At 54.5% G+C, this 24,179-nt stretch overlaps 1 protein-coding gene across 4 annotated transcripts in view; it reads right to left on the reverse strand.

Annotated features, from left to right (window-relative positions):
* The window catches only part of BCL11B (BCL11 transcription factor B), an 82,106-nt gene that overhangs the window by 52,746 nt on the left and 5,181 nt on the right, over positions 1–24,179 (reverse strand). For 3 of the 4 annotated variants that reach the window (XM_060181026.1, XM_060181024.1, XM_060181023.1), the window contains one exon: positions 15,650–16,024. In XM_060181026.1, the coding sequence (XP_060037009.1) occupies positions 15,650–16,024 (375 nt within the window). The remainder of the gene's footprint in view (positions 1–15,649; positions 16,025–24,179) is intronic. The other variant, XM_060181025.1, reaches the window with a different exon arrangement.

The raw sequence follows: 24,179 nt of genomic DNA on the forward strand, positions 1-24,179 counted from the left end.
GGTGGGTGGGTGGGTGTTAAGGACAGGGAGGACTGCCTGAGTGGCGCCACTCAGAGCTTTGGGAGAACAAGAACCTTCGGCCCCCAAAATCCAGGCACGTGTCAGAAGCAGTCAGCACAGAGTGGCTGGCTAATTAGGAAGCCTCCGGGAACAAAAGATGGAAGGCCCAGTGCAGACAAACAATATTTACATGGGCGTTGCGTGCGCTCTGCGCCCACCTCCCGTTCTTTTTCTGCGAGCCATGTGGGCCGGGTGCAGGGACAGGAGGGCGGCCCCCATGATGTGGGGTTCCCAGCTTCCAAACCCAGACATGGAAGGGGGGAAATGAGAAGGGCGGGTGGGAAGAGGGGGCGTCGCTGCCTCCCTGGTCCATCCGGGCATCCCATGTGGAATTGTCTGAGATCTGTATTCAATTAAGGAACGCCAGACAGCTGCTGCCTGCCTGCACCAAGCCGGGGAGTGAGAGAGCAGGGCTGGGGGCGGGGTCAGACCCCCCCCCCACCCCACACACACACACACACTCTGCTGGGCTCAGATGCCAGGAAGCCAGGCCTGGGTTCCTCGTGGAGAAGGCAGAGTGCTTCACCCACCCCTATCCCACACACCCCGGCCCCAAAACTCAGATCTGATGCTCCGAGCTAGCCCCTCCGGGGTGTAAGGAAAACCACGGTGTTTCCTAAGGAGTCAGACTAAAGCTACCAGGGGCAGCAGGTAGCTGGGGGGGGGGGGAGGGATGTGGAGTGCAGGGGGGGCATCAAATGCAGGTGAATCAGGAGAGGGCAGAAGGGCACTGACGCCATGCGGCCCAAAGCTGCCAGCTGTGCCGGGGTGGCCACAGCCACGCTCAGAGAGATGGCAGCAAAAGAGACTGGAGTGTCTCCTCCTTGGCACCTTGGCACCGGGGACTGTCTTCCTTCCTGAGACCACCAGAGCAAGTCCGTGGGTCCTCTGCACACTGTCCCCTCCTGCCCACTCTTCTCCTTCTGAACCCAGAAACCAGCTATCAGAAAAGAGACGCTTCTTTTTCGGGTGTGTTTTAAGGTACCAAAAAGCCACTCTGGACAGGATTGTGAACCACGTGACAGTCCCCAATGGTAATGGGGGGGGGAGGACTTAAAATGGAGGGGCCAGGAGGAAGGGTGTTTCTTCTTGGTTTCTGGTGGCAAAAGTGACAGCTCAAGCCCCCCCCCCACGCCTTCTCACACCCCCCATCTGCCCAAGACTATCGCCAGTCTCCCCTCCTGCTACAAATGACATGGTACACAGTAGCTATCTGAAGGCTACACAGTAGCTATCTGAAGGCTTTTCCCTTTTGCAAATTAGTCCCTCTGCTCCCCAGCGGACTGGCAATAACAGTCTCCACTTTCTCCCCGCCTTTGAAAGCAGCCGTCACTCCTGGGGAAAGGCTTATTTTCATTTCCGGACGGCGGCGGGAATGGCAACCGGGCACCCCCGTTTCAGAGACTCGTGCACGGACAAGAGGGGCTTCCAAGCCCACGAAGGGGAGGCCTGACGTGCAGACTGCAGGGACGGGAAGGCAGAGCAGGGCCGGACGCAGCAGCACGGGGAGGCCACGCGCGTCTAGAAAATTCCCTAAGAAAAACCTCAACTCCTCCAAGTCCTGGAATGGAAGATGCTTAACAGTGTTTCTCAAAGAGGCCTACCGAGCATCCCTCTGGCAGGGCTGACTGACTCGGGGAGGCTCAGGTGACAAAGATTGCCGGGTTCCCAGCTGAATGGCCCCCCCCTAAACACACACACCTCTCCTGTGGGCTTCAGAAGGGCCCAGGAGGAGGAATGAGATCACCAAGCCCAGCTCTGACTCCAGACCTCAGCCTGAAACTATAGCAAGAAATCTCCTGACCTCATTACCAATGGAGCCCCCCCCAAAAAAAATTAAGAAACAGATAAGGTAGCCTGCTGCTCCCAGCAATAAAATCAGTAAGTGCATGTGTCACGAAGCGCAAGGACCGGCATAAGGATCCCGGTTCCAGCCCCCGGCTCCCCACCTGCAGGGGAGTCACTTCCCAGGCGGTGAAGCAGGTCTGCAGGTGTCTGTCTTTCTCTTCCCCTGTCTTCCCCTCCTCTCTCTATTTCTCTCTGTCCTATCCAACAACAACGACATCAATAACCACAACAAAAATAACTACAACAACAGTAAAACAAGGGCAACAAAAAGAAGTGAATAAATACATATTAAAAATAAATAAATAAAAATGAAATGAAATAAAATCAACCAAGCACCGAGTACCTGCCTTCAGAGCAAAACAAGAAGCATCAATTAGCCAGGCACACACTTGGTCTGCACAAAGCCCAAGGAGCTTGCAGAGGCCTGGGGAGGGGGCGCCTCGGACCCTCAACACACACGGTCAGTGCCTCCTCATTCCCTCCATCTCTTTTGATATATTTTTTTTTAATTTTGCCTCCAGGGTTATCACTGGGAATCATTTTTTTTTTTCATTTTATTGGATAGGACAGAGAGAAATTGAGAGAGAAGGGGGGAAGACAGAGAGAGAGAGAGACAGGACACAGCTGAAGACTTGCCTCACTGCTCATGAAGTGTCCTCCCTGCAGGTGGGGAACGGGGGGGGGGGGGGAGTGGTGAACACAGGTCCTTGCTTTTAATAGTTTGTGCGTTTAACCGGGCGTGCCACCACCCAGCCCACTCTGTCTCCCTCTCTCTCCCCCTCTGTCTCTCTACCCGTCTCCCCTCTCAGTAAAGGAATCCGGTAGCTGCTAGCACCTGCTCTCAGTGCTGGTCCTGGGGAGAGGCAGCTGTGGGCTGTGCTTGCCCCGGCACTCAGATCTCTCCTCAGGACTGTTGCAAACGGACCTGAGAGAAACCCACCAGCAAGTCCAGGCAGAGAGGAAGCTTCCACTCCTGAGACGGGCCTGCCAGGAGTGGAATCTGCTACCCTCGCGCAGGCCTTTCAGAAACAGAAGTGGAGCCGGGAGCCCGGCGGTGGCACACCTGGTTAAGCACACACAACATAGCACACAGGACCCGGGTTCAAGCCCCCGGTCCCCACCTGCAGGGGAAAAGCTTCACAAGTGGTGAAGCAGGGCTGCAGGTGTCTCTGTCTCTCTCCCTCTCTACCTCCTCCTCCCCTCTCGATTTCTCTCTGTCTCTATCCAATAGTAAATAAAGAAAATATGATTTTTAAAAAATTGAATTGATAAATGCCTCTGATTCCTTCCTCCAGCCAGAGCTGGCTGCTCTAAGACTGGGTTTACTAAAACCTGAGGTTTTCAGATCAGCTTTCTTCCAAAACAACAACAAATGCCAAGGAAGGGCCTGTTTATAAAAGAGGTGTGTGTGTGTGTGTGCGTGTGTGTGTGTGTGTGTGTGTCCACAGCTCAGTGTCCTATGACCCTGGGGGTCAGCCCCATCCCAGACAAAGGGGTACACACACCCTCCACGGGCTCTGCCTCCTGCTGCAGTGAACACCGCCTACAGGGCGCTGGTTCCCCAAGAATGGAAACCAGAGACTCGTCCCCACCTCCTGCCTTGCAAAGGGGTCCCTGAGAAGGTAAACTTTTCATCTCCGATCGGCAAACCGCGTACAGTCTACTTCCCAAAGTAACGGCTCTGGGAAAATGTCTGAACATTTGCTTAAGAGCTTTGTGGCGAATATTCCAGGCATCCAACCATGGCTTCTGCGGGTCTTGAAGGGCTTGTTGGGATGCTTTAAACAACTGGAGGCCGATTTTTAAGAAGCAGAAATGCGAAGCGTGCAGGGTGACCATCTGCATACGAATCCTCTTTGGGGGGTTACTGTGTGCAGAGCAGGGGCTGCGGCCAGGTGCATCATTCCCCCCAATCCCACCGCCCTGTGTGCCCCCTCCACGGAGGATTCCATCTCCACACACTGGGGAAAACACTTTTGTGCCCGAGTGTTTTAAACCCAGCCCCAGGAATTCCCTCCAGGAAAGCCTGAACTCTCTCTTCTCACAGAAAAAGATCTAGAAACTCCAAGGGTGGGGGAGCGGATGCTTCGTGGGGTCTCACCTAGAGGGGAGCCATCCAGGGGGTGGGGTGGGGGAGAGAGAAGACCTGCAGCAAAGACCACTCACCCCAAGACACATCCAAAGACCCAGCATAGGGGAGGGGCCCCACGTCCCCCGGAAGTCCCATGGGGAGGGTTTGGGGTGTACCTGTACACCCCTCCAGGAAGGTCAGTCTCCAAATTCACCCCTGGCAGGGGGCAGTAGAGGAGGGGCAGCCTGCCCACAAAGGAGCTGGGGGGACTCCCCACCCCTGGCCTTGGGCCTCACCCCATTCATCTCCCACCTCAGGAGAAAAGGGGGGCTGGCACAGGGAGTGGGGGGGGGCAAGTGGCTTGAAGGATGCTCAGAAAAAAAATAAAGAGACTCCTAGGAATCTGGCATCCCCCAGCCCTGCACAGCCACCCTCTCTGCCCCCCAAAACCCAATTTGTTAGGACTCCGGAAAAGGACTCCCAACCCCTAGATGGGTCCTTGGCTGACATCGAACCCAGGCCTAGAGAGGGCTGCCGCTGGGGAAGAAACGGGGTGTCCCCCCCAAAAAAAATAGGCAGCTGGCCTATGAACCCCCCCCTCCAGGGGAAGAGGGATCCCTGGAAATTGCAATAGCAGTGGGGGTGTTCATGACTCTCCCTCAGATGGTACCCCCAGGTACCAGGGACTTGAATCCCAAAGTGTTCAGCAGTTCTGGCCTACCCCCACCTGCTATACACACTCTGAACTGGTCCATTGGGGGGGGGGGACAGTCCCCACCTGTTGGTGGCAGACACACGGCAATAAGGAACCTTGTCAGCTACACTGGACACTGTTTCAGCACATGATCTCCCTCTCTCTCTCTCTCTTTCTCCTTTCCTCTCCTCTCTTCGCTTCTCCTCTCCTCTCCTCTCCAAAGCAGAGGCTGGTGAGGAAAATCATATCCTTCTTTCCTGGGAAAACTTTCTCCGCAGGGAAAGTTTTACAAGCCAGTGACATCACCGGTGTGGGGCTCAGACCACAGCTCCCCGTCCTGGGGCATGCCCACCTCAGCCCGCAGTCAGCTGCTGGGGTTGGTGAGGGGTCACCAAAGATCTGTCCTGGAAAGGAAGTGCCCCAGACTACCAAACTACTGCTGTCATTCAGCCTCCGAGGGAGGACACCCTCCCCCGCCGCCCCCAGCGTAGGGACTGCCCCACTCTCTGAAGGGAGGCCGGGTCGGCCTACTCTGCCACTCAGGGAACACCGACGGGTCCTGACATGAGTGCAGACTGGAATGTTCCCAGCTGTGACCATGGACGGCGAGCTCAGACCAGCGGGGACTCAGAGGTCACACGGGCTCCTGTGCTGTTATTCAGGAGACAATGGGGTAAACATTTCACTGAATTTGCATCTTTTCTTCACATTCGGGAGCCACTCTCAGCCCTCATCCAGCTTCCGAGCCGTATTCTTAACTCTGACACCATCTTCCCAGACGATATTCTTACTCCACCTCCATGTTAACTAAAAGCTCAGGCAAAAATCACTAAAGTCACAGGCCTCTAGGAACACACCTAAAACAGACTTCCTAGCTAAAATCCTTATTCTCGCCTGCTCTATTCCTACTTTCTGGTTCCTGTTTATTAAACCCTTTGTCCTGCTTCATATCTTAACTGCCTTTCTTCCCCCACCCCACCCCCGCCACTTTGGTGCCTGACTTCAGGGAAGGGGTCTGCTGGACAGACGTCCACACGGGGCCCTTACAGACGGGGTCCTGTGGACCCGCATCGCCTGTGGCCCTCACATACTCAGGCCAGAGGATGTGGGGGGTAGGGGTGGGGGTGGCTGGGTCTAAGAGAGCTGGCCGGCTCCACTGCCTTTCCCCACCCCCACCCCAGAGTCCTGCCCGTCACACCCCAGGAAAAGTCGTGGGGCTACTACCCCCCCGAGAAGATAGCCAGGGCCCCGACCCCCAGCCCTATGGTGGGCCCACCTCTCCCACCCACTCGCAGCACCAGACCTCTTCCGGCAAAGCCCCCTCCCTCAGGGCTGCCTGTCAAAACAGGGGTTGGGGTAGGTTCTAAAAGAAGCCCACCTAAAAACCGAAATGAAACGGAGGCCGAAACCGCATCTTCTCCGCTGCCTTCTAGAGCTCCTCTCTGGAGGACTGGCAGGACCCAGCTATGGGGGGTGAGGGCACAGCGTCTAGATTGGGGCAGGTCTGTGTGCTGCTCTGGGCTTGCTCTCTGTCTCTGTCATTCTCACTACAAGCAAATAAAGGGACGATTTTCCAAAGAACAAGGAGACAAACCAAGATGTGCGTCTCTCAACCGGAAAGCAAGACACACCAACACACCGGCTTCCGTGACCTCAGGAAGGCCAGCCCTGGACACACAAGGGGCCTGAGCTCCATCAGCCTCACAGTGAGTGAGTCATGTCTTCGAGAAGATTCCCCACAGCCTGGAGATGGCAGACATCTTGTCTATTTTTGGGAGAAAGCTTTCCTTTTCAGGCACCTATTTCTTCAGGGACTGGGAGTCAGCTCCACAGGGAAAGCTCAAGTCTTAATCGTGGCAGAGAGGGCCTGCTTCAAGCACCAGCACCATCTGGGAGCACCAGGGACAAAGCACCAGGGGAAGCTCTCAAATGATGGGACAGTGCTAGAGTGTCTTTCCTTTTCTGTCCTTTTCTTAAAAAGAAAAAAAAAAAACTTTATTTACTGATTTATTTGTAATGTATTGGCCATGACTCTTTTTTTTTATTTTTTTATTATTATTTATTTTCCTTTTTGTTGCCCTTATTGTCTTACTATTGTTGTAGTTGTTATTGTTGTTGTTGATGATTTTGTTGTGGTTGTTGGATAGGACAGACAGAAATGGAGAGGGGAGAGGAAGACAGAGAGGGGGAGAGAAAGACAGACACCTGCAGACCTCCTTCACCACCTGTGAAGTGACTCCCCTGCAGGTGGGGAGCCGGGGGCTGGAACTGGGATCCTTACGCAGGTCCTTGCACTTCGCGCCACATGTGCTTAACCCGTTGTGCTACTGCCCAAGCCCCATGACTCTTATTTATTTATTTATTTATTTATTATTGGGTAGAGAGAAAGTGAGAGGCAAGGAGGAGATAGAGAGGAAGAGAGACACCTGCAGCCCTGCTTCACCACCTGTGAAGTTTTTCCCCTGCAGGTGGGGACCAGGGGCTTGAACCTGGGTCCTTGCGCACTGTAATGTGTGCACTCAGCCAGGTGCGCCATCGCCTGGCCCCTGTTTCTCTCTTTCTAAAATAAAAATAATAAATCGGCCACTCAGTGGCATCACACATGTGCCACGTTAAAACTAAATAAAGTTCACTTGCTAAACCAGAGAAGAGGGGATAGGCCGGCTGGCAATGAGGCCTGTTGAACTGCAGGATAGGGTCCCCTCCGCCGTGTTCCTGCCTGGTGCCGGCTAGTCCACCTCTCGGCTCAGCTGGAGTGGTGAGAGTCACTGAGGCCCAGAGAGGGAGTAGTGGGGCAGGGCACCTGGTTAAGCACACATAGTGCCAAACACAAGGATCCCGGTTCGAGCCCCCTTCCCTCTTAATTTCTCTGTCCTGTCAAATAAAAATAAAGTAGGCAGAAAGAAAGAAAAAATGGCCGTCAAGAGCAGTGGATTCTTAGTGTCTCCACTGAGCCCCACTGAGCCCCAGAGATGACCCTGGAGACAAAAAAAAAAGGGGGCCTGCCAAAGGCAACATAGCAAACCACTGGACATCACCACCCCAGCCTTGTGGGGGTCTCCATGAGCTGGCCCACGAGGCCTGTCTGCCTGCTGCTCCCCCAGCTGGGCTCCCTGATTCCCCCACATGCCCCCATCTGTCCCCCATTCTGTTGTGACACCCTCAGAGAGAGCCCTGGCCCAGCACGGACCCAAAGCCACTGTGGAAAGGCCCCCGGGCAGGAAGCCATACTACCTCTCAGTCTCGACCTCGTCTGCAAAACGAAAGCGGAGGTGACCTATGACCACGGGCCCTGCTGGGTCACCCTGGGCCCTCCCTGCTGTGTCACCTTGGCCAGGTGACCCGGTGTACCTCTGTGCTTGGCGATGATCTTCTGCACAAGGGGGCTGCCTGAGGGTAGAGTCGGTGAGTGTCGGCCAAAGTCTGGCCGTCAGGAGGTGACCCCAAGGTGTTTGCTGCCGGAGCCAGCTGTCCTAAAGGCACTGGAGCCTCAGCTCAGGCACTAGGCCGCCATGAAAATTGGGGGGGACTAAAAAATGCCGGAAGAAACCCTGAAGTCAACTGACTGCAAGCTCCTCACTGTCCAGTAAAAAAACCTGGTGACAATCACCCCAGCTGAGCGGGAGGCAGGAGGCTGGCTGTCCATCTGTCTGTCTGTCTCTCTTGCTCCACTCTCCTTCCTGTCTGGAATCACCCGCAAAATCAGTTTGCAAAATGGCCTGGGGCCGGGTGGTGGTGCACCAGGCTGAGTGCATATACTACAATGCACAGAGATGCAGGTTCAAGTCCCCGGTCGTCTGCTGCAGGTGTCTCTCTGTCTCTCTCCCTCTCTATCTCCCCCTTCCCTCTCGGTTTCTGGCTGTCTCTATCCAATAAATAATTTTTTAAAAGAGAGAGAGTAGGGAGTCAGGTGGTAGCGCAGCAGGTTAAGCATAGGTGGTGCAAAGCGCAAGGACCTGCAGAAGGATCCCGGTTCGAGCCCCTGGCTCCCCACCTGCAGGAGAGTCACTTCACAGGCGGTGAAGCAGGTCTGAAGGTGTCTGTCTTTCTCTCCCCCTCTGTCTTCCCCTCCTCTCTCCATTTCTCTCTGTCCTATCCAACAATGACGATGACATCAATAACAACGATAATAATAACTACAACAATAAAACAAGGGCAATAAAAGGTAATAAATAAATAAATAGATATTTAAAAAGATAGTATATCTTAATTTTTAAAAAGGATAGAGAAAAAAATAAAGGAGAAAGAAAAAGTACCCTCAAGTGGAGAGTACTTCTTGTTGTTTAAAATGTTTTTTTTTTTTTTTTTGCCTATAAGGTTATCCCTGGGTTTGTTGCAGGCACTATGAAGCCACTGCTCCCGGTGGCCATTTTTCCTTTTTTTTTTTTTCTTTTTCCATTGTATTTGACAGGACAGAGAGAAACTGAGAGAGGAGGGGAGGCAGAGAGGGGGAGAGGAAGGCAGACACCTGCAGACCTGCTTCACCGCCTGTGAAGTGTCTCCCCTCCCTGCAGGTGGGGAGCCGGGGGCTCGAACCAGATCCTTGAGTGGGTCCTTTCTCATAGTACTACATGCACTTAACAGTCCCCCAACATCTCTTATTAAAGATTTTATTGACTTACTTTTCGTGAGGCAAGCCGGCAGACAGACACCAGGGCACTGGTCAGCTTGAGTGCAGGTAACTGAACCGGTACGGGCCCTCAGCTGTTGAGTCTAGTACTCTGCTGCTGTGGTGTCTCCTCACTTACTTGTTCTTTATACATAGGGACAAAGAGGCAGAGAGAGAGAGAGAGAGAGAGAGGGAGCTCACAGCAAGGAAGAGTTCACTCCAATGTGGTGAGGGCCGGGTTTGACCTGGATCTCACTAACCAAGTGAGCTGTATTACTGGCCCTTGGTCACGTTATTATTTTTTTCTTCTCCTTCTCCTTCTTCTTCTTCTTCTTTTTTTAACTGACACCAGAGTTATTAATGAGTCTTAGTGCCTGCAGGGCAAATCCACTGGTCCTAGTGGCCATTTCTCCTTTTACTTGTTTGCTTTTATCTGATAGGACAGAGAGACATTGAGGAAGGTGGGATAGAGAGAGAGACACCTGCAGACCTGTCTCTCTTCTTGGAAAGTTTCCTCCCTGCAGGTGGGGAGCGGGGGGCTTGAACCCGGGTCTTGACACTTGGTAACATGTACCCTTAACCAGGTGTGCCACTGTCTGGCCCCAATCACTATTTTAAACATGATAAAAATTTAGGTGTCTATCTTTCTCTCCCCCTCTCTGTCTTCCCATCCTCTCTCCATTTCCTTCTGTCCTGTCTAGCAACGACATCAATAACAACAACAATAATGAAAAACAACAAGGGCAACAAAAAGGGAAAATAAATAAATATTTTTTTAAAAAATTTCCAGTACAACTCGGCTTAACTGTCGTATGGGGGGGAGGGGAGAAAACCAGAGCTTCATTCTGACACATGTGAAGCCAGACCTCAAACTCAAGACCTCACACTTCAGAGTCCAGTGCTCCATCCACAACGCCACCTCAGGGGCCTCCCTGCTCTGTTTGGACAGGGTCCACACCTGCCTCCTGGGAGCCCAGCAACACAGAGGCCTCACTCACGGGGAGGGGAGTCTGCTCGGAGCAGGCCTTCCCTGGAGCCATGGTCACCTGAGGAAACAGCAGGTCACCTGTTGACTCCAGAGCTGGGTGAGAAGCCAGCCCAGCTGGGAGCCGGGTCCAGGAGCACAGAGGAACCACTTAACTGGCAGCTGCCTCCTTGCAGCACCCCGCCCCCCGGTAATAGCTACCCTCCAGGCCAGGGACCAAGCTTACGTGTGTACAGTCCACACCGGGACTCACAGCAAGGTCGGGAGAGTCACCAAGGAAGGCCACTTAACAGATCACCAGCAGAACTGAGACTCCAGCCCGGGCCCACCAGGCTCCCTTTCCTGCCTCTGCCTTCCCCAAACCTTTACCTGGACCTTCCTGGTCAAAGTCTATGGGTGCTGGGGGTGGGGGTGGGGGTGGGGGTGAGGGCTTCACAAGTCACCTGGGTGCCTTTCGAATAGTCTGTTTCAAAGCGGGGCTCTAAGTAGCTATTTCAAAGCTGTTGCCATCTATCCCCGGATGTCCAGAGCAGAGCATCTAGTGTGTCCAGTTCCTGGGGTACACACTCACCCCATGATTTGTGAGTTCTGTCTTCTTTGGGGAGTGTTGGGGTGCAGGCTCGACCTCTGGGGGTGGGGTGTGTCCAGGGCAGGCTGGTCCAGGGCTGACCCCCACTCAGGCTGACCAAAACCCTATGTTCTAGCCATTTGTCCCAACACTGAGTTGAAGGAACCCCAGACCCAGTTCCCAGTGGCGGTCTGTCTGCAAGATAGCCTCCCTCCCCCAGGTGTGTTCCTGGAAGAAAGTTCTGGGTTCCAGAGCCAGCGGGGCCTCAACACCTGCCACCTCCAAGCCCGGGAGGCGTCAGTCACCCACCTCTTGTCACCCGCTGTCTGTCTGCCACAATTCTCCCAAAAACTGACACTGGGCCCTGTGACTGACAGCCACTGGCTAGGTGCTCCTGTCAGCCACCTGCACTTATGGGAGGTAGCACCCGGGCCACCTTCCTGCAGTCAGAGCGGTGTCTTAGTAGCAAAAAACTCGGGGGTTCTGAGGATGGAACTGGAGAATCAACACATCTCACTGTGTGTGAAGCCTTGCATTCAAGCCCCAGCACCACACGGGAGCACCACCATGGACAGCACCGGGGGAAACTCCATAGATGGTGGGGTCTCTCCTCATGGTGTGTCTGTTTCTTTTTCTTTTTTTTTTTTTTTTTAATATTTTATTTATTTATGAGAAAGACAGAGGGAGAGAGAAAGAACCAGACATCACTCTGGCACATGTGCTGCCGGGGATCGAACTCGGGATCTCATGCTTGAGAGTCCAAAGCTTTATCACTGCGCCACCTCCCGGACCACAGGTGTGTCTGTTTCTACTTCTCACAGAAGGAAGGAGGGAGAGGGGAAGGGAGTGTGGGAAGGAGAAAGGTTGAGTTCAGTGGAGGAATACACATGTGTGAGATCCTACAAACACTGTCCCCAGATGCTGTAGTTTAAAAACTAAACAAACAAGTATGGGAAATGGGGAGATCTCAGGAAGAGATAGCGAGGGGAGAGATAAGGCCCATGAGAAGCCTTTTTTTTTTTAATTCTGACTTAGAAAAGCACACAGCACCTCCTGCTGTCACGCAGGTCTGAACACTACTGAGCGTGGCTTTCTGGAAGCTTCCATTTCTCCACCTCCCTGCAGAAAGCCCCAGGGCCAGGGAGGCCCTCACACCTCCTGTCTCCCTCCCCCCACCCTCTTTTGTCCTGCTCATGACTGGCAGTAGGAGCAGATGAGGACACAGGGGCCCAGAAGGAGGTGGGGGGTGGGCTGAGGCCTGGACGTCAAGTCCGTCGGGCCAGTCGATGCCCAGGGCGTCATCTGTCCACCCCATCCCAGGCCATGAGACAGCAGCAGCCACAGAGAGGAAGGAAGGCTGGTGGGGGAAGTGGAGACACATGGCTGTTCTGACACTCTCTCTGATGCACCTTCTAGAAGTTTCTCTAGCCCCACGGAGACCCCGTGTTATTTCCTCCAACACCAGACAAGAACGGTGCGGGGGAGGGTAGACTCGCAGCATGAACACGTGTGTAGGACGCGTGTTGTTTAAATGCCACCAGCCGGGTGGGGACACTCACAGATAAGGAAGCCACAGCTCCTGGGCAGGGGACACACACACACACACACACACACACCAGCTGGCCCCTTTCCACTGCCCAGAGCCCCAAACTCTGCACCCCACTCCCAAGAGGTTCATGGCTCAGAGGCTCACACTCTTGGCAAAGCTTGGAGGCCCTCCTTCTGCCCTGCCAGGTCTGTCTCCCCTTACTAACAGACACCCCCCTCAAAATGGGTCAGCACCCTCTGTGAGTCTGTCACCTCCTGGACCAGGTGGGCTGCCCAGGGGAAGGCAAAAAGTAGGAGGTGCTTGGTTGCAGAATGAGTGAATGAGTGAATGAATGAGTGAATGAGTGAATGAGTGAATGAGTGAATGAGTGAATGAGTGAATGAGTGAATGAGTGAATGAGTGAATGAATGAATGAATGAATGAGTGAATGAGTGAATGAATGAATGAGTGAATGAGTGAATGAATGAATGAATGAATGAACGAATGAGTGAATGAGTGAATGAGTGAATGAGTGAATGAGTGAATGAGTGAATGAGTGAATGAGTGAATGAATGAATGAGTGAATGAGTGAATGAATGAATGAGTGAATGAGTGAATGAGTGAATGAGTGAATGAGTGAATGAGTGAATGAGTGAATGAGTGAATGAATGAATGAGTGAATGAGTGAATGAATGAATGAATGAACGAATGAGTGAATGAGTGAATGAATAAATGAGTGAATGAGTGAATGAATGAATGAATGAATGAGTGAATGAGTGAATGAGTGAATGAGTGAATGAGTGAATGAATGAGTGAGTGAACAGTCAAGTGCCTTCCCAAGGACAAAGCTTTAGAAACTCCCTTCTTCCACACCCTCCCACGCCCTCCTGCAGAGTGACCAAAAAAGTCTCAAAGAAAGGGCCCAGCCCAGGTCCAACAATTCTCACCTGGGTCTCCCCGTGGTGACACCCTCAGCTTGTGAAAGGGGCCCCTCCTGCCCACCCACCCCCGGAGGCCGGGCTGGGAAGAGCTGGAAGTGAGACAGCCTACAGGCTGCCAGAGTCAGCGGGGCCCAGGAACCTCACCCCCAGATGGCCCAGCAAAGGGCAGCCCGTGGGAGAGCTCACACTGGCCACAGGGCACAGAATGCCATCCTGGGGATGAGGGGGGCACAGCCATGGGGAGCCCAGCGGGGCCAGGGCCGGGCAGCAGCAGTGCAGACTTCCGGAAGCCTGGGCGGAGCAGCCTGGGCAGAGCTCGCCGTGATTCCTGGTCCTCTCTTAAAATATAAAGACTCAATTATCTCCCAGCAGCTTGCTTTACACATGAATCGACACATTTATTTTACAATAAATAACGGAAAGTTATCTGTGTTCCCTTTACTGTTCATCTACACAGAGAAATAATAAACAGGGCTTGTCTCCCGAAAGCACGAGCCGGGCAGCCCTCGGAATTCAATTACGCTCAGATAATTGATGCTCCCACCACATGGAATCACTCGGCGCAGTTGAGCCACTAAAGTTTGGATTCTTTAATCTTCCCTTTTTATTAAAGGAGAGAAGAAAGGAGGCAAGAACGGAAGGGAGAGGGATGCGAGGAAGGAAGAAAGGCAGGAAAGGCAGAGAGGAAGGAAGGAAGGAAGGAAGGAAGGAAGGAAGGAAGGAAGGGAGGAAGGAAGGAGAGAAAAGAGAATGGTCAAGTGGAGAGAGAAGGCAGAAGAAAGTCCCTCTGGAAAGCACTGTTCTAGATCGGGATTTGAGTCAGCTGACAGAACCCAGAGCGTGTTTTGTATCTTTGATTCAAACACCAGTTGAAAAGCTTTGAACAAACATCTCTCTTTAGACTTCTAAGCGGGGATTTTTACATATTTCTCCTGGAACGAAGAAGAAACCCACGCATCCCGTTGCGGAACAGAAAAGGCCAGAGATCACTCGCGTCACACACGTGAAGCCAGAAAGCTGGAGGGTGCGACAGAAACATACGCCCCCCCCCCAATAAATAAAATAAAATAAATAAATAAATGAAATGAAAAAGGTGAAGGAGGCTGGGGTGGCGAGGAGGAGAGGTGAGGGCAGCTGCCCTGGAGATGAGCCTCGACTCTCAGGAAATCAGATTGCAACGCTGCTGTGGCCTCACCGGGCAGCACCGTCTGTGCAAAACCAGGATCCGGTGAGAAGCCTCCCCGGAGCTTCCTGACAGAGATGAGAAAGGGCACAGCAGAGAGGCCTAGCACCTTCTAGCTGACAGCCTCCGGCAGCAAGGCTGCAACACCGAGGCCTGGGGTCTTGGAACACTGCCCGTAGTGCCCATGACCTGGCAGATCGGGGGTGACCTCTTGCTAGGACACCCCCTCCCAAAAGCAAAGCCCCGCAGGTCAAAGCTTAGGACAGACTTCCATAGCCTCCACTCACAAGAGAGAGAATGTCCACTGCTCCCACTTTACAGATCAGCCAAGATCACAGATCTGCACCTGCCCGGACCGACCGCCCCCTGGTGGGGGGAGGATCTCTGCCCAGGCTCACCCATCTCCCCAGCAGGGGCCAGGTGCCATGGTTACAGCAGGCTCAGTCTCCAAGACTCGGCTTCCCCCCCGTGACCAAAACACAGAGGAAGCCGTTCCTTCCCGCCGTCTCCACAGTGGGCAGCGCCACGGAACGTAGGCAAAGCCTGGCCCAGTCCGTGCTCACGGCACCCTCAGCCCAGATCAGTCAGGAGTCACCACTCCTTGCTGGCAGACAGGGAAACTGAGGCAGGGAGCCTGACACGGCCTGACTACAGAGCAAGTCCCACCTGCCTCACAGCTTCCTGACCCCATCTGCCGAGCACAGCACGCAGTGCCCCAGCCTTCGCAAGTTTCCAGCAAGTTCCTGCCAGGCCCTCCCCAGGCCATGTCCCCGGGGGTCCCCGAGATCCTGGGTCTCCTTGTCTCTCTTGACAGGTGGAAAGCAGGCGCCAGAGAGGGAGTGAAGGAGGAAGGTGGCGCCTCTGCCACCCTGGTCAAGGGCGGCCTCTGACACCCTGAAGAGGCAGCTGTCACAAGCTCAGATCCGTCCTCAGGTGGCGGAACTCAGCCAGGAACACCAGCAAGGTGGACCTCTGGGTCTGCACCCCGGCCTGTCACCTGGGGTGCCAAGATGGAGTTTCCCTGCCCGGAGCCAAGCTGCCACCAGAGCCCCAGGCCAGTAGCTGCCTGCGGCCCAAGCTGGACAGCTGAGAGCCCCCACACACAGCCAGGGAGCCTGCTGGTGGCTCTGGCCACACCGGCGGTCGACGCCAAGCCCCTTACCTGTGTTCTCTTGCTTGGGGCAGATGCCCTTCGTGGGCGAGAGCAGGTGGTCATCTTCGTCCGGCGTGACCTGGATCCCGATCTCCACGGGTTCCGACACTTTCCTGAGCTCGGGGCGCAAGGCGGGCGGGGGGCTTCCTCTGTCCAGGCCTTTGTCATAGCAGATGCCCAGGCCTCCGCCGCACTGCTGCTTCTTGTGTTCTATGAACGCCAAGATGTCGCCCAGGGGGAAGTTCATCTGGCACTGCCCACAGGTCAGCAGGTCCGGATCGGGGCCGTCCACCATCAGCCCCAGGCCGCTGGGCTCCTCGATGTCCAAGCCCTCGTCCTCCTCCTCCAGGATGGCGGCCTCCACGTGGTCATGGTCAGGCTCTGCTGAAGAGACAGGAGCGGGGGTGGAGGGGAGGCAGAGAGAGAGATGGGCTTAGACAGTCACGGGCACCCCAGAGTCCAACCCCCTTCCCCCACCCGGGCCACCCCACCCCAGAGTCCTCCTGGATACCCCGGAGGGCAGGGCCACCACCCACGGGTGGGGGGGACACAGATGGGCCCACAGAGGTGTCGACGGAGCGCCTGCCAGGTAACCATCTGCCCCGCCCCCCGCCCTTGTACGCACACAAGCCTTTCACAAGAGACTCCAGTCTGCAACACCTGAGAATCACCTGGGAGCTCAGAACACCCCCCCACCACACACACACACACACACACACACACACACACACACACACACACACACCTTTTTTATTTATGCTTTTGTTTACTTTGGGGAAGACTCCCTCCCTCCCTGGTCAAGGGTGGATTGGGAAGAGCGGGCCAAGCTGATTGGGAAGAGCGGGCCAGCCCCCCTCCCCCCTCCCCCCCCCCCCCCCATTCATGCCAGTCTCCCCTCCTTCTCTGCACTCCCCTACCTGAGTTGGCTCCACACCAGACAGGAAAACAGAAGCCCACGCAGTAAGGCAGCCCCGGTCCAGACAGCAACAAGTGAGTGTGCGCCCCCTCCCCAGCCCAGGGCAAGGAGTCAGACCCTGCAAACTCCCCTCCCCAGCCCATGACAAGGAGACAGACCCTGAAAACTCCCCCCCCCCCCAGCCCAGGGCAAGGAGACAGACCCTGCAAACTCCCCCCCCCAGCCAGGGGCATCCTGGGGGCTCCACCCACCTGCCCGCTGCCCGCTGGGCCTGCCCTGCTCTGTGGCTTCCCTCCTTCCCCGCTCACCCTTCCTGGTGACTGGTTTGCTTTTCATTCCAAGGGGGAAAAAAAAGAAATTCTTTCAACCCCAAAAGTGTTTCCTGGCAGATGACAAGCCCAAACTTACAACGGGCTGCTGAACATTTTGATGTTTCTTTTGCAGCAGGTCTAGTCCGACCCCCCACCTTTGATTTTTCCCGCCCTATGGAGAAGGCGACATGTTTCTGTAAGGCAGCCACTGGGGGCTGGCCTCCAAAATTCGGCCTCAGTAAGTGGACAGTGGTATGTCCTGTCCCCTTGGGGACTCAGCGTGAAGGGGGTGGGGGGTCCCCCAGAACAAAACCTCAGCCATCATGTGAAAGGGACAAGGGACAGGGTCACCCAGAGGAGCCCGCAGCCCGGGGTGCCTGGCTCTGGGGAGCACAGCAGCTAATGAAAACCACAGAGGAGCAGCAGAAAGGCTCCTTCGGAGAGAAGAAAACACATTCCGTGGCAGTGAAGTTACGGACGGGCCGGAGCCAAAGAACAGATAATTTAAGGAAAAAATCCTGTGGCCTCCTTGTCCTACACACAAGTCACCCCTCTCCTGAGTTTTCCGATCACGACTTTCCCAGGGCTCCTGAGTCCCCCGGGCGAACACATGACAGATGGCACGTGACACGCGTGAAGGGCCCTGTGGAGGTGGCCACCGTGCAGGGGGTGGGGATGGGGCTTGGCAGCCTGTGGCCCCAGACAGAGTCCTCACTCAGCTCGGCAGAAAGGGCCTTTCAAAGGCCAAGCCAGGTCAGGCAGAGGAGGAAGTCCTAAGTCAGTCCCCGGCACGGCAGCCCTCCAGTCCGTGTGCACACACACACACATACACGCACACACACACACACACACACACACACATGCACGCACACACACACACGCACACGCGCACACACACGCACACACACATAATAATGAGAGTCTGTAAGGTACAGGAAAGACGTTCTCACAAAAGGCAGCCTTAGAAACCATTAATTACTCTTTAAAAAGAAATCGGGAGTTTACTTAAAAAGGACTTTGAAGACAATGCTTCATAATTAATTTACCAATTTATTTTATGAAAAGAGACTTCGCTCGGGTTCAAATGTGATCACAAGGCCCAACCAAACAGTGGCTCTGGGTGGGGGTGGCCGTGGCTGGGGAGGAAGGTGAGCACGGCAGAAGGGGGGTGCTCTGGGTTCTCTTGTGAATGGACTGTCAGAATGTAAAAGGTAATTATTCGGGGCCTCATTCCCCCCCTTTAATGATCTGACATTGAGCAATACTGTTTATATTGAAAAGCTCGCACCTTTAATTACCAATTACATATACATAATTCCAGAGCTTGTGCAAACAGTTCTTTAGAAATATAAGGATGCATTGTGAGCCATTTCCAGAGAAAGAGAAACAGTCAATGGAGGAGAATGTCAAAATATTGTTCTGTTAAAAGAGAGAGAGAGAGAGAGAGAGAGAGAGAGAGAGAGAGCGCAAATGAACTGAAAAGCAAAATAAAAAAAGAAGAAGAAGAAGTAGGAAAAGGGCAAAATGAAATCATGAGCTGAACTGCAGCACGAGCCAGAGACCCCCAGGCCTCTGAAACGCCAGACAGACAGAAGGAAAGACGGCCCCCGGTGTAAACAAACATAGCGCCCCAACCCTGGAGATCCCTCCCGACCTCCAGGGGCATCTCTGGTCTCTCTGTGTCTCCCTCCCCCCCCCCCTGCCCCGCCTTCGGCTTTGGTTTTGCTTCTCAGGAACCTCCCATGGCTGGGCCCCGGCCTCCTGGCTTCTAGAAGCTCAAGCGAGACCCCTGGGCCAGGAGGTGTGTGGGAGGCATGGCTGCGAGTTCACCTCCTGATTCCAGGGGAGCAAGGGCTCATGGGAAACACCAGTCCAGGTCCCACGGGCCTGCCTGCCACCCGCACCCCGCCTTCCTGCCGGTCACCAAGGACACTGGAACTAACACTTCCTTCCTTGCGTCTTGCTCCTCTTTTTATTTTTTCTCCCCCTGGGCACATCTGGTATCCCCTTTATTGGGCAGCCTCTGCCTTTTCACTTTCTTCCTGCAACAAGCCTGTGTGAGCCTCAGTAACTGGGTCTAAAAGTATCCAGATCTTCTGACTTCTGACTGAGCTGGGAACTGAGTCCTGCCTCCTGCGCCAAGGTGTGCGCCCCCCGCACCACATACACACACACACACACACACACACATACCCCAGCTGAGCTGGCCGCCAGGCCCTGTGCACCCCAGCAGGGAGCTTTCAAGCACAAGGCCACCAGGAGAAAGAGACACAGCCCGCCTGTGCCACTGCTGGAAGCTGAACTCCTCTGTGGGTGCTGTTCACCCACACTCCCAAGAAGGGTGTCCCCTGGAGTGTGGGGTGAGGCTTTGTCCCAAGGAAGTGGCCAAGCACCCTGACATCCGGGTAACAGAATCACCCCAAAGCCCCCCAAAGTGTCAAAGTTTGGGGCCAGAGAGGGTGGCCCGAGGCTGCCTGCAGAGCCTGGGTGTGCACATTCGAGGCCCCGGGAGACACCCCCCCAAAGAGGCTGTGGTTTCATTTCCGCAGGCTGGCGGATGCCAAGCTCCCAGGGTGTGTGTTGAATGTGTGCATACACAGTCCCTTCTCAGAACAGCACCGCTGATGGAAGAAATAAAAGAGAGAGAGAACCAAGGGCCACGCTCAGGGCAGAGTCCAGCCCTTCTAGAACCTTCTTCTCCCCCCCATCCCATCCCAGGCCCCCCCCCCCAGAGCCTCCCCGCTCGGCACGAGCTGGGAGAACCAGGCCTTGGTTGTGACAGACAGAACCCAAGTTGCCACCGGAGTTCTGGGAGTCAGGGCACAACACACAGACTGCACACCCTGCCCCTCCTCTCCAGCACGGCCCCCCACGCTGACCTTGGGGGAAAGCAAAGAAATAAAAATAAAGCCCAGGTGGGGTGCCCCCTCTAAGAGGACTTCTGCTCCCGTGAAAAGCTTCCAGAGTGCGGGGCGGCCTGAGAGAGAAGCTGCAACGCTGGCTCAGAAACGCCAGCCAAAGGGAGCCGGGGCTGGCGGCAACCGGAGTCATTGAGAGAAAAAAGAAAGAAACAGCCTGCGGATGTGTCCTCATTGCAGACACCGGACCGGGGGCCGGTGGGAGGAGGGCCAAACAGGTACACACACACTCACACTCACAGACACACACAGACACAGACACACACACAGACACACACACACACTCACACACAGACACACTCACAGACACACACACACACACAGACACACACAGACACACACACAGACACACACGAATTCATTTTCCTTTACAACAAAACCATTTATGTACAAGACCAGCCTCCTCCCAGCTGGGGAAGGTATTTAGAAGCAATGAAATCAGGATTCCCAAATCATAATGGAGAGTGTCAGGAAGTAGCCTGGGGAAGCACTTGGTCCCTGCCACACACACACACACACACACACACACACACACACACACACACACACACGTGGGGGGGGCTTCCAGGTCCCCCACTCCTTCCATAGGCCCTGAAGAATAACTGTCCTACACCTGCCTGTGTTCGAGGGCCCAGGCGCCATCACCCAGCAGGCAGAACCCCTCTCTGTGCCCTCTCGAGGCTGCAAGTCCCTATCCCCAATGGCTAAGCCCCAGCCGGGAAAGAAACACACAGAGAGACACACAGACACCCACACACACACACACAGCAAACAGCATGGAGGGGGAGGCATGGGGGGGGGAGGCATTGGGAGGGGGCGGAGGAGGGATGCCAGGCTCTTAAAAGTCCTGTACCACCAACGTCACAGCCGCCATCACCGCGGGTACCGGCGTTAACAAGAAAAGTGTGGTCTCTAAGCTCCCGGCACTGCAGACGTTACACCTGCCTCATACGAAGCCGGCACCTCCACAGGGTGCCTCCCCTGCCCAGCACGGACTCGGGAAGGGGGGTCTCTTCATCCCTCCCCCCCACACACACCAATCCCCCCCAAGGTAATGCTCAGGGAGGGGCCAGCAGCAGGCCACCAACACACACCCTGGATGGTGGCGCATAGCCCATTGGGAGCTGCCATCAATTTTTAATTTCTTGAATCCAAGAGAAAACCAGCGTGGGGAGGGAGAAGAGACCCAGTCGTCACCAGGAAATTAACCTCCATCTCCGTGATGCTGAGAAAGGCAAGACAGAAGGTCCACACACAGGGCTCCGAGTGGCAGAGGACATAAGGAAGAGACTGGCATGGAAAGTAGAAGGGAGGTGGGCACAGCCAGGGGTGGGCTGGGACAGATGTCCTCACTGGGCCACCAGGCTGTAGGCCACACCCCAGGGAGCCCCCCCCCCCAGCCCACAGGGATGGGGGCAGTAGCTGGGGCCTCGAGAGGCCTGTCCCAGTAGGTGACACGAAGCAATGAGCCCCCTTCCCGACAACCTGTGTTCTTGGGGTGGGGGGTCAGAGGGGCCCAGCCTGTGTCCTGCTGTCCTCATGCTGGCAGCTCCAGATCTCCCAGAGACCCTCCAAAGTCACTTCCTTAAATGGGTGCACACCACCACACCCCCCCATCCAGCCCGGCCTTCCTGTTCCATGCTGAGCAGAACACAGGCCCTCACAGGTCATGCTGGGGACCTCAGACAAGTGACAAGAAAGGACTGAAGGGCCCAGCCCCAGCACATGGCGTGGCCTGCGCCGGGGTCTCTTGTCCTCCCAGTGAAAATGACCCAGGTCTGGTTGACAAGAAGGCCTACACTTCAGGAATGGAGGGGCAGGGGTGCTGACTCAAGGAGAGGGCTTGGGGTGCGGGAAGACCCCCATCCTCACTGTTTCCCCAGCAGACCCTAGCTGGGGAAGTTTGAGGAATATAGGAATACCACCACCACCACCACACACACACACACACACACACACACACACACACACACACACTGCCCCCACCCCACCCCAAAACACCAGCCTGGCTTCAGGAAGCTCAAACTGATGAGAAGACAGCCCTCCAGGAAGCACCCCAGCCCTTCCTAGAGACTCAGCCCAAGAGCCCTCCCCTCCCCAGAACCCAGCTCAGCATGCCGGCACTCACACATTCGCAAGCAGAACAGAAATGAGTAAGGAAAACACCATTTGAGCACATTATAGAGCCTGTCCTAAGAGGTTAGTCATGGCAAGCCGCAACCGAAATAAAACAGGGGCTTAAAAGAGAGAAGGGAGGGGGGAAGAAAGAAAAAGAAGGAGAAGGAGAAGAAGAGGAGGAGGAGGAGGAGGAAGGAGAAAGAAATGACCAATGGAGAAACCCCTCAGAACACGACCGCAAGATTCCACGAAACTACAGACAACTTGCACCTTCAGAGCTGGCACAGGACTCGAGCGACACCCAAAGAAGACATGTGTCTGCCTTCAAGCCGTTTCAAAGGCTCTCCTCTGAGGACACAGAACTGTCACAGGAGCCCTGGGCAGGGGGACAGTCTTTACAGCCAAGAACCACACAGCTAGCAGAGCAGAGGCTGGGAATCAAACTCCGCTTCCTTCCCCAGGTAGAATAGAAACATGATCCGTTTTGTTGTTTTTGTTTTTTGTTTTTGAATCCATTGCTGGACCACACATTCATGGCAATATTGTCGGCATTCAGCCTTCCGGAGTCATTTTTCGTGCCTTTTTGTGAGGGATTCATTATTTCATAATGTATTTCAACAGTTCAGTGGAAAGGGGTCATAAAAAAGTTATGTTAAACAGAGGGTTGGTTTTTTGTTTGTTTGTTTGTTTGTTTTTGTTTTGTTTTCTTAACTTGGAAGTGACTGAATTTTTCTGGGGTCTGGAATTTCATTATCATGAAGTCTCTCGGGCAAGTTAATTCAAACACCCAAGCAAATGATCAGCTGCCTCGGTGAAAAAGAAAGAGAGAGAGAGAGATAATAAATGAAAAGGAGACATCAGCTGGTGGATTTCTTGAATCTCGGCAACTGCACAAAAGACTTGCATATGTCAAAATGCCGGACGGACGTCCCCGTGAACGTGGCAACCATTAATCAAACCTCGATCTGGTGTCACTTTTGCCAGAGAAATGTCGCTGTTCCCTCACCCTCCAGCCCTCCTCCCGGGGCCCTGCAGAAGTGTGTCTCTCTGAATCCTCTGCTCTTGGCACCTTTTACACACCTTAGGGGGGGAAGTGAGCAGATCTGTGGGGCTATGTGGTAGGGGGGAGCAGGAGGACAGGACAGAACGGAACAGAACACACAGGACCCCCTGGAGCCAGCCACAAGTCAGAATGCTATCCCGTGAGCAGGACACCTTTGCTCAGAGCAGCTGTGTGTCACCACACATATTCACTTCTGGACTTCTGGAGGACCCCTTCCCTATTCCAGAATCCAAGAGCTTGCTTCCAGCAGACACCACCTTCAGACAACAAGGTGCTCAGGTCCTGGTCCTGAGGGCCAGGGGAGAGTCTCCCGAGAGCCCTGGTTTCCCAAATGTGACGCCAGCATTCAAGCCAGAGCCAAAGTCCTTGGAGAGTTTCAGCCAAAGTGAGACCCCCCCCATCAGACTAGCGGGGGGGGGGTCCTTTCTCAAAGAGCTGGAGTCACAGAAGACAGTCCCCAAGGCAAAGAACCCCACCGTCGCTCACCCCACCGTCACTCTCAAAACGTGCTCTGTGTTTAGTTAACAGCAAAATTATCCCAACGCGAAGGAGTAGGAATTTCTAGAGTGGATTTTTTTTTTTAACAGTTTCCTCAGGCCAGCACCCAGCGCCCAGCCCCAGAGGACAAGGTAACAGTGGCACTGTATCTCTGAGTTGTCAAACGAGCTCTCCAGGACTCCACGCTCCGTCTGCTGCCGGCTGGGTGCAAGCAGGGGATGAGGTAGAAAAAAGCATCAGATAAAATGCTGGCCTCGGTGCAGGGAAGGGGAGGGGAGGCCTCTCAGCCGCTGGTGACAGCACGAGGCTTTTGTCTGACCTAATTTATTTCTCGTTCAGGTTAGAATAAAGCACCCTTTCCTGTCACAGGGTCACCTCCCCTGCCTAGATTCTGAACCCAGGCAGAAGACTCCGGTTAACTGGCCGGCCTACAGATGTCTTCAACTTAGAGAAGAAGCTATCACAGACTCAGAGAGTGAGTGGTCAGAAACATATAGCTTCCCTCACACTAAAACACACATGGTGGGGGGTAGTGAGAGGTCCGCTAAAAGCTACAACTAAGATCCACGCTCCGGTAGGAGGGCCGACAAGGCTGGAGCTAGCGAGTTAGCGGGCACATCCTTCTCCCAGGCGAAGCCTTCCACAGCAGGCGAACTGGCATCTGATATCTTTGGAGAAACGTGCCGACCCCCTGTGTGCGGATGAAGAAGCCAAA

This window comes from Erinaceus europaeus, chromosome 22, assembly GCF_950295315.1.
Source record: "Erinaceus europaeus chromosome 22, mEriEur2.1, whole genome shotgun sequence".
Lineage (NCBI taxonomy): Eukaryota > Metazoa > Chordata > Mammalia > Eulipotyphla > Erinaceidae > Erinaceus > Erinaceus europaeus.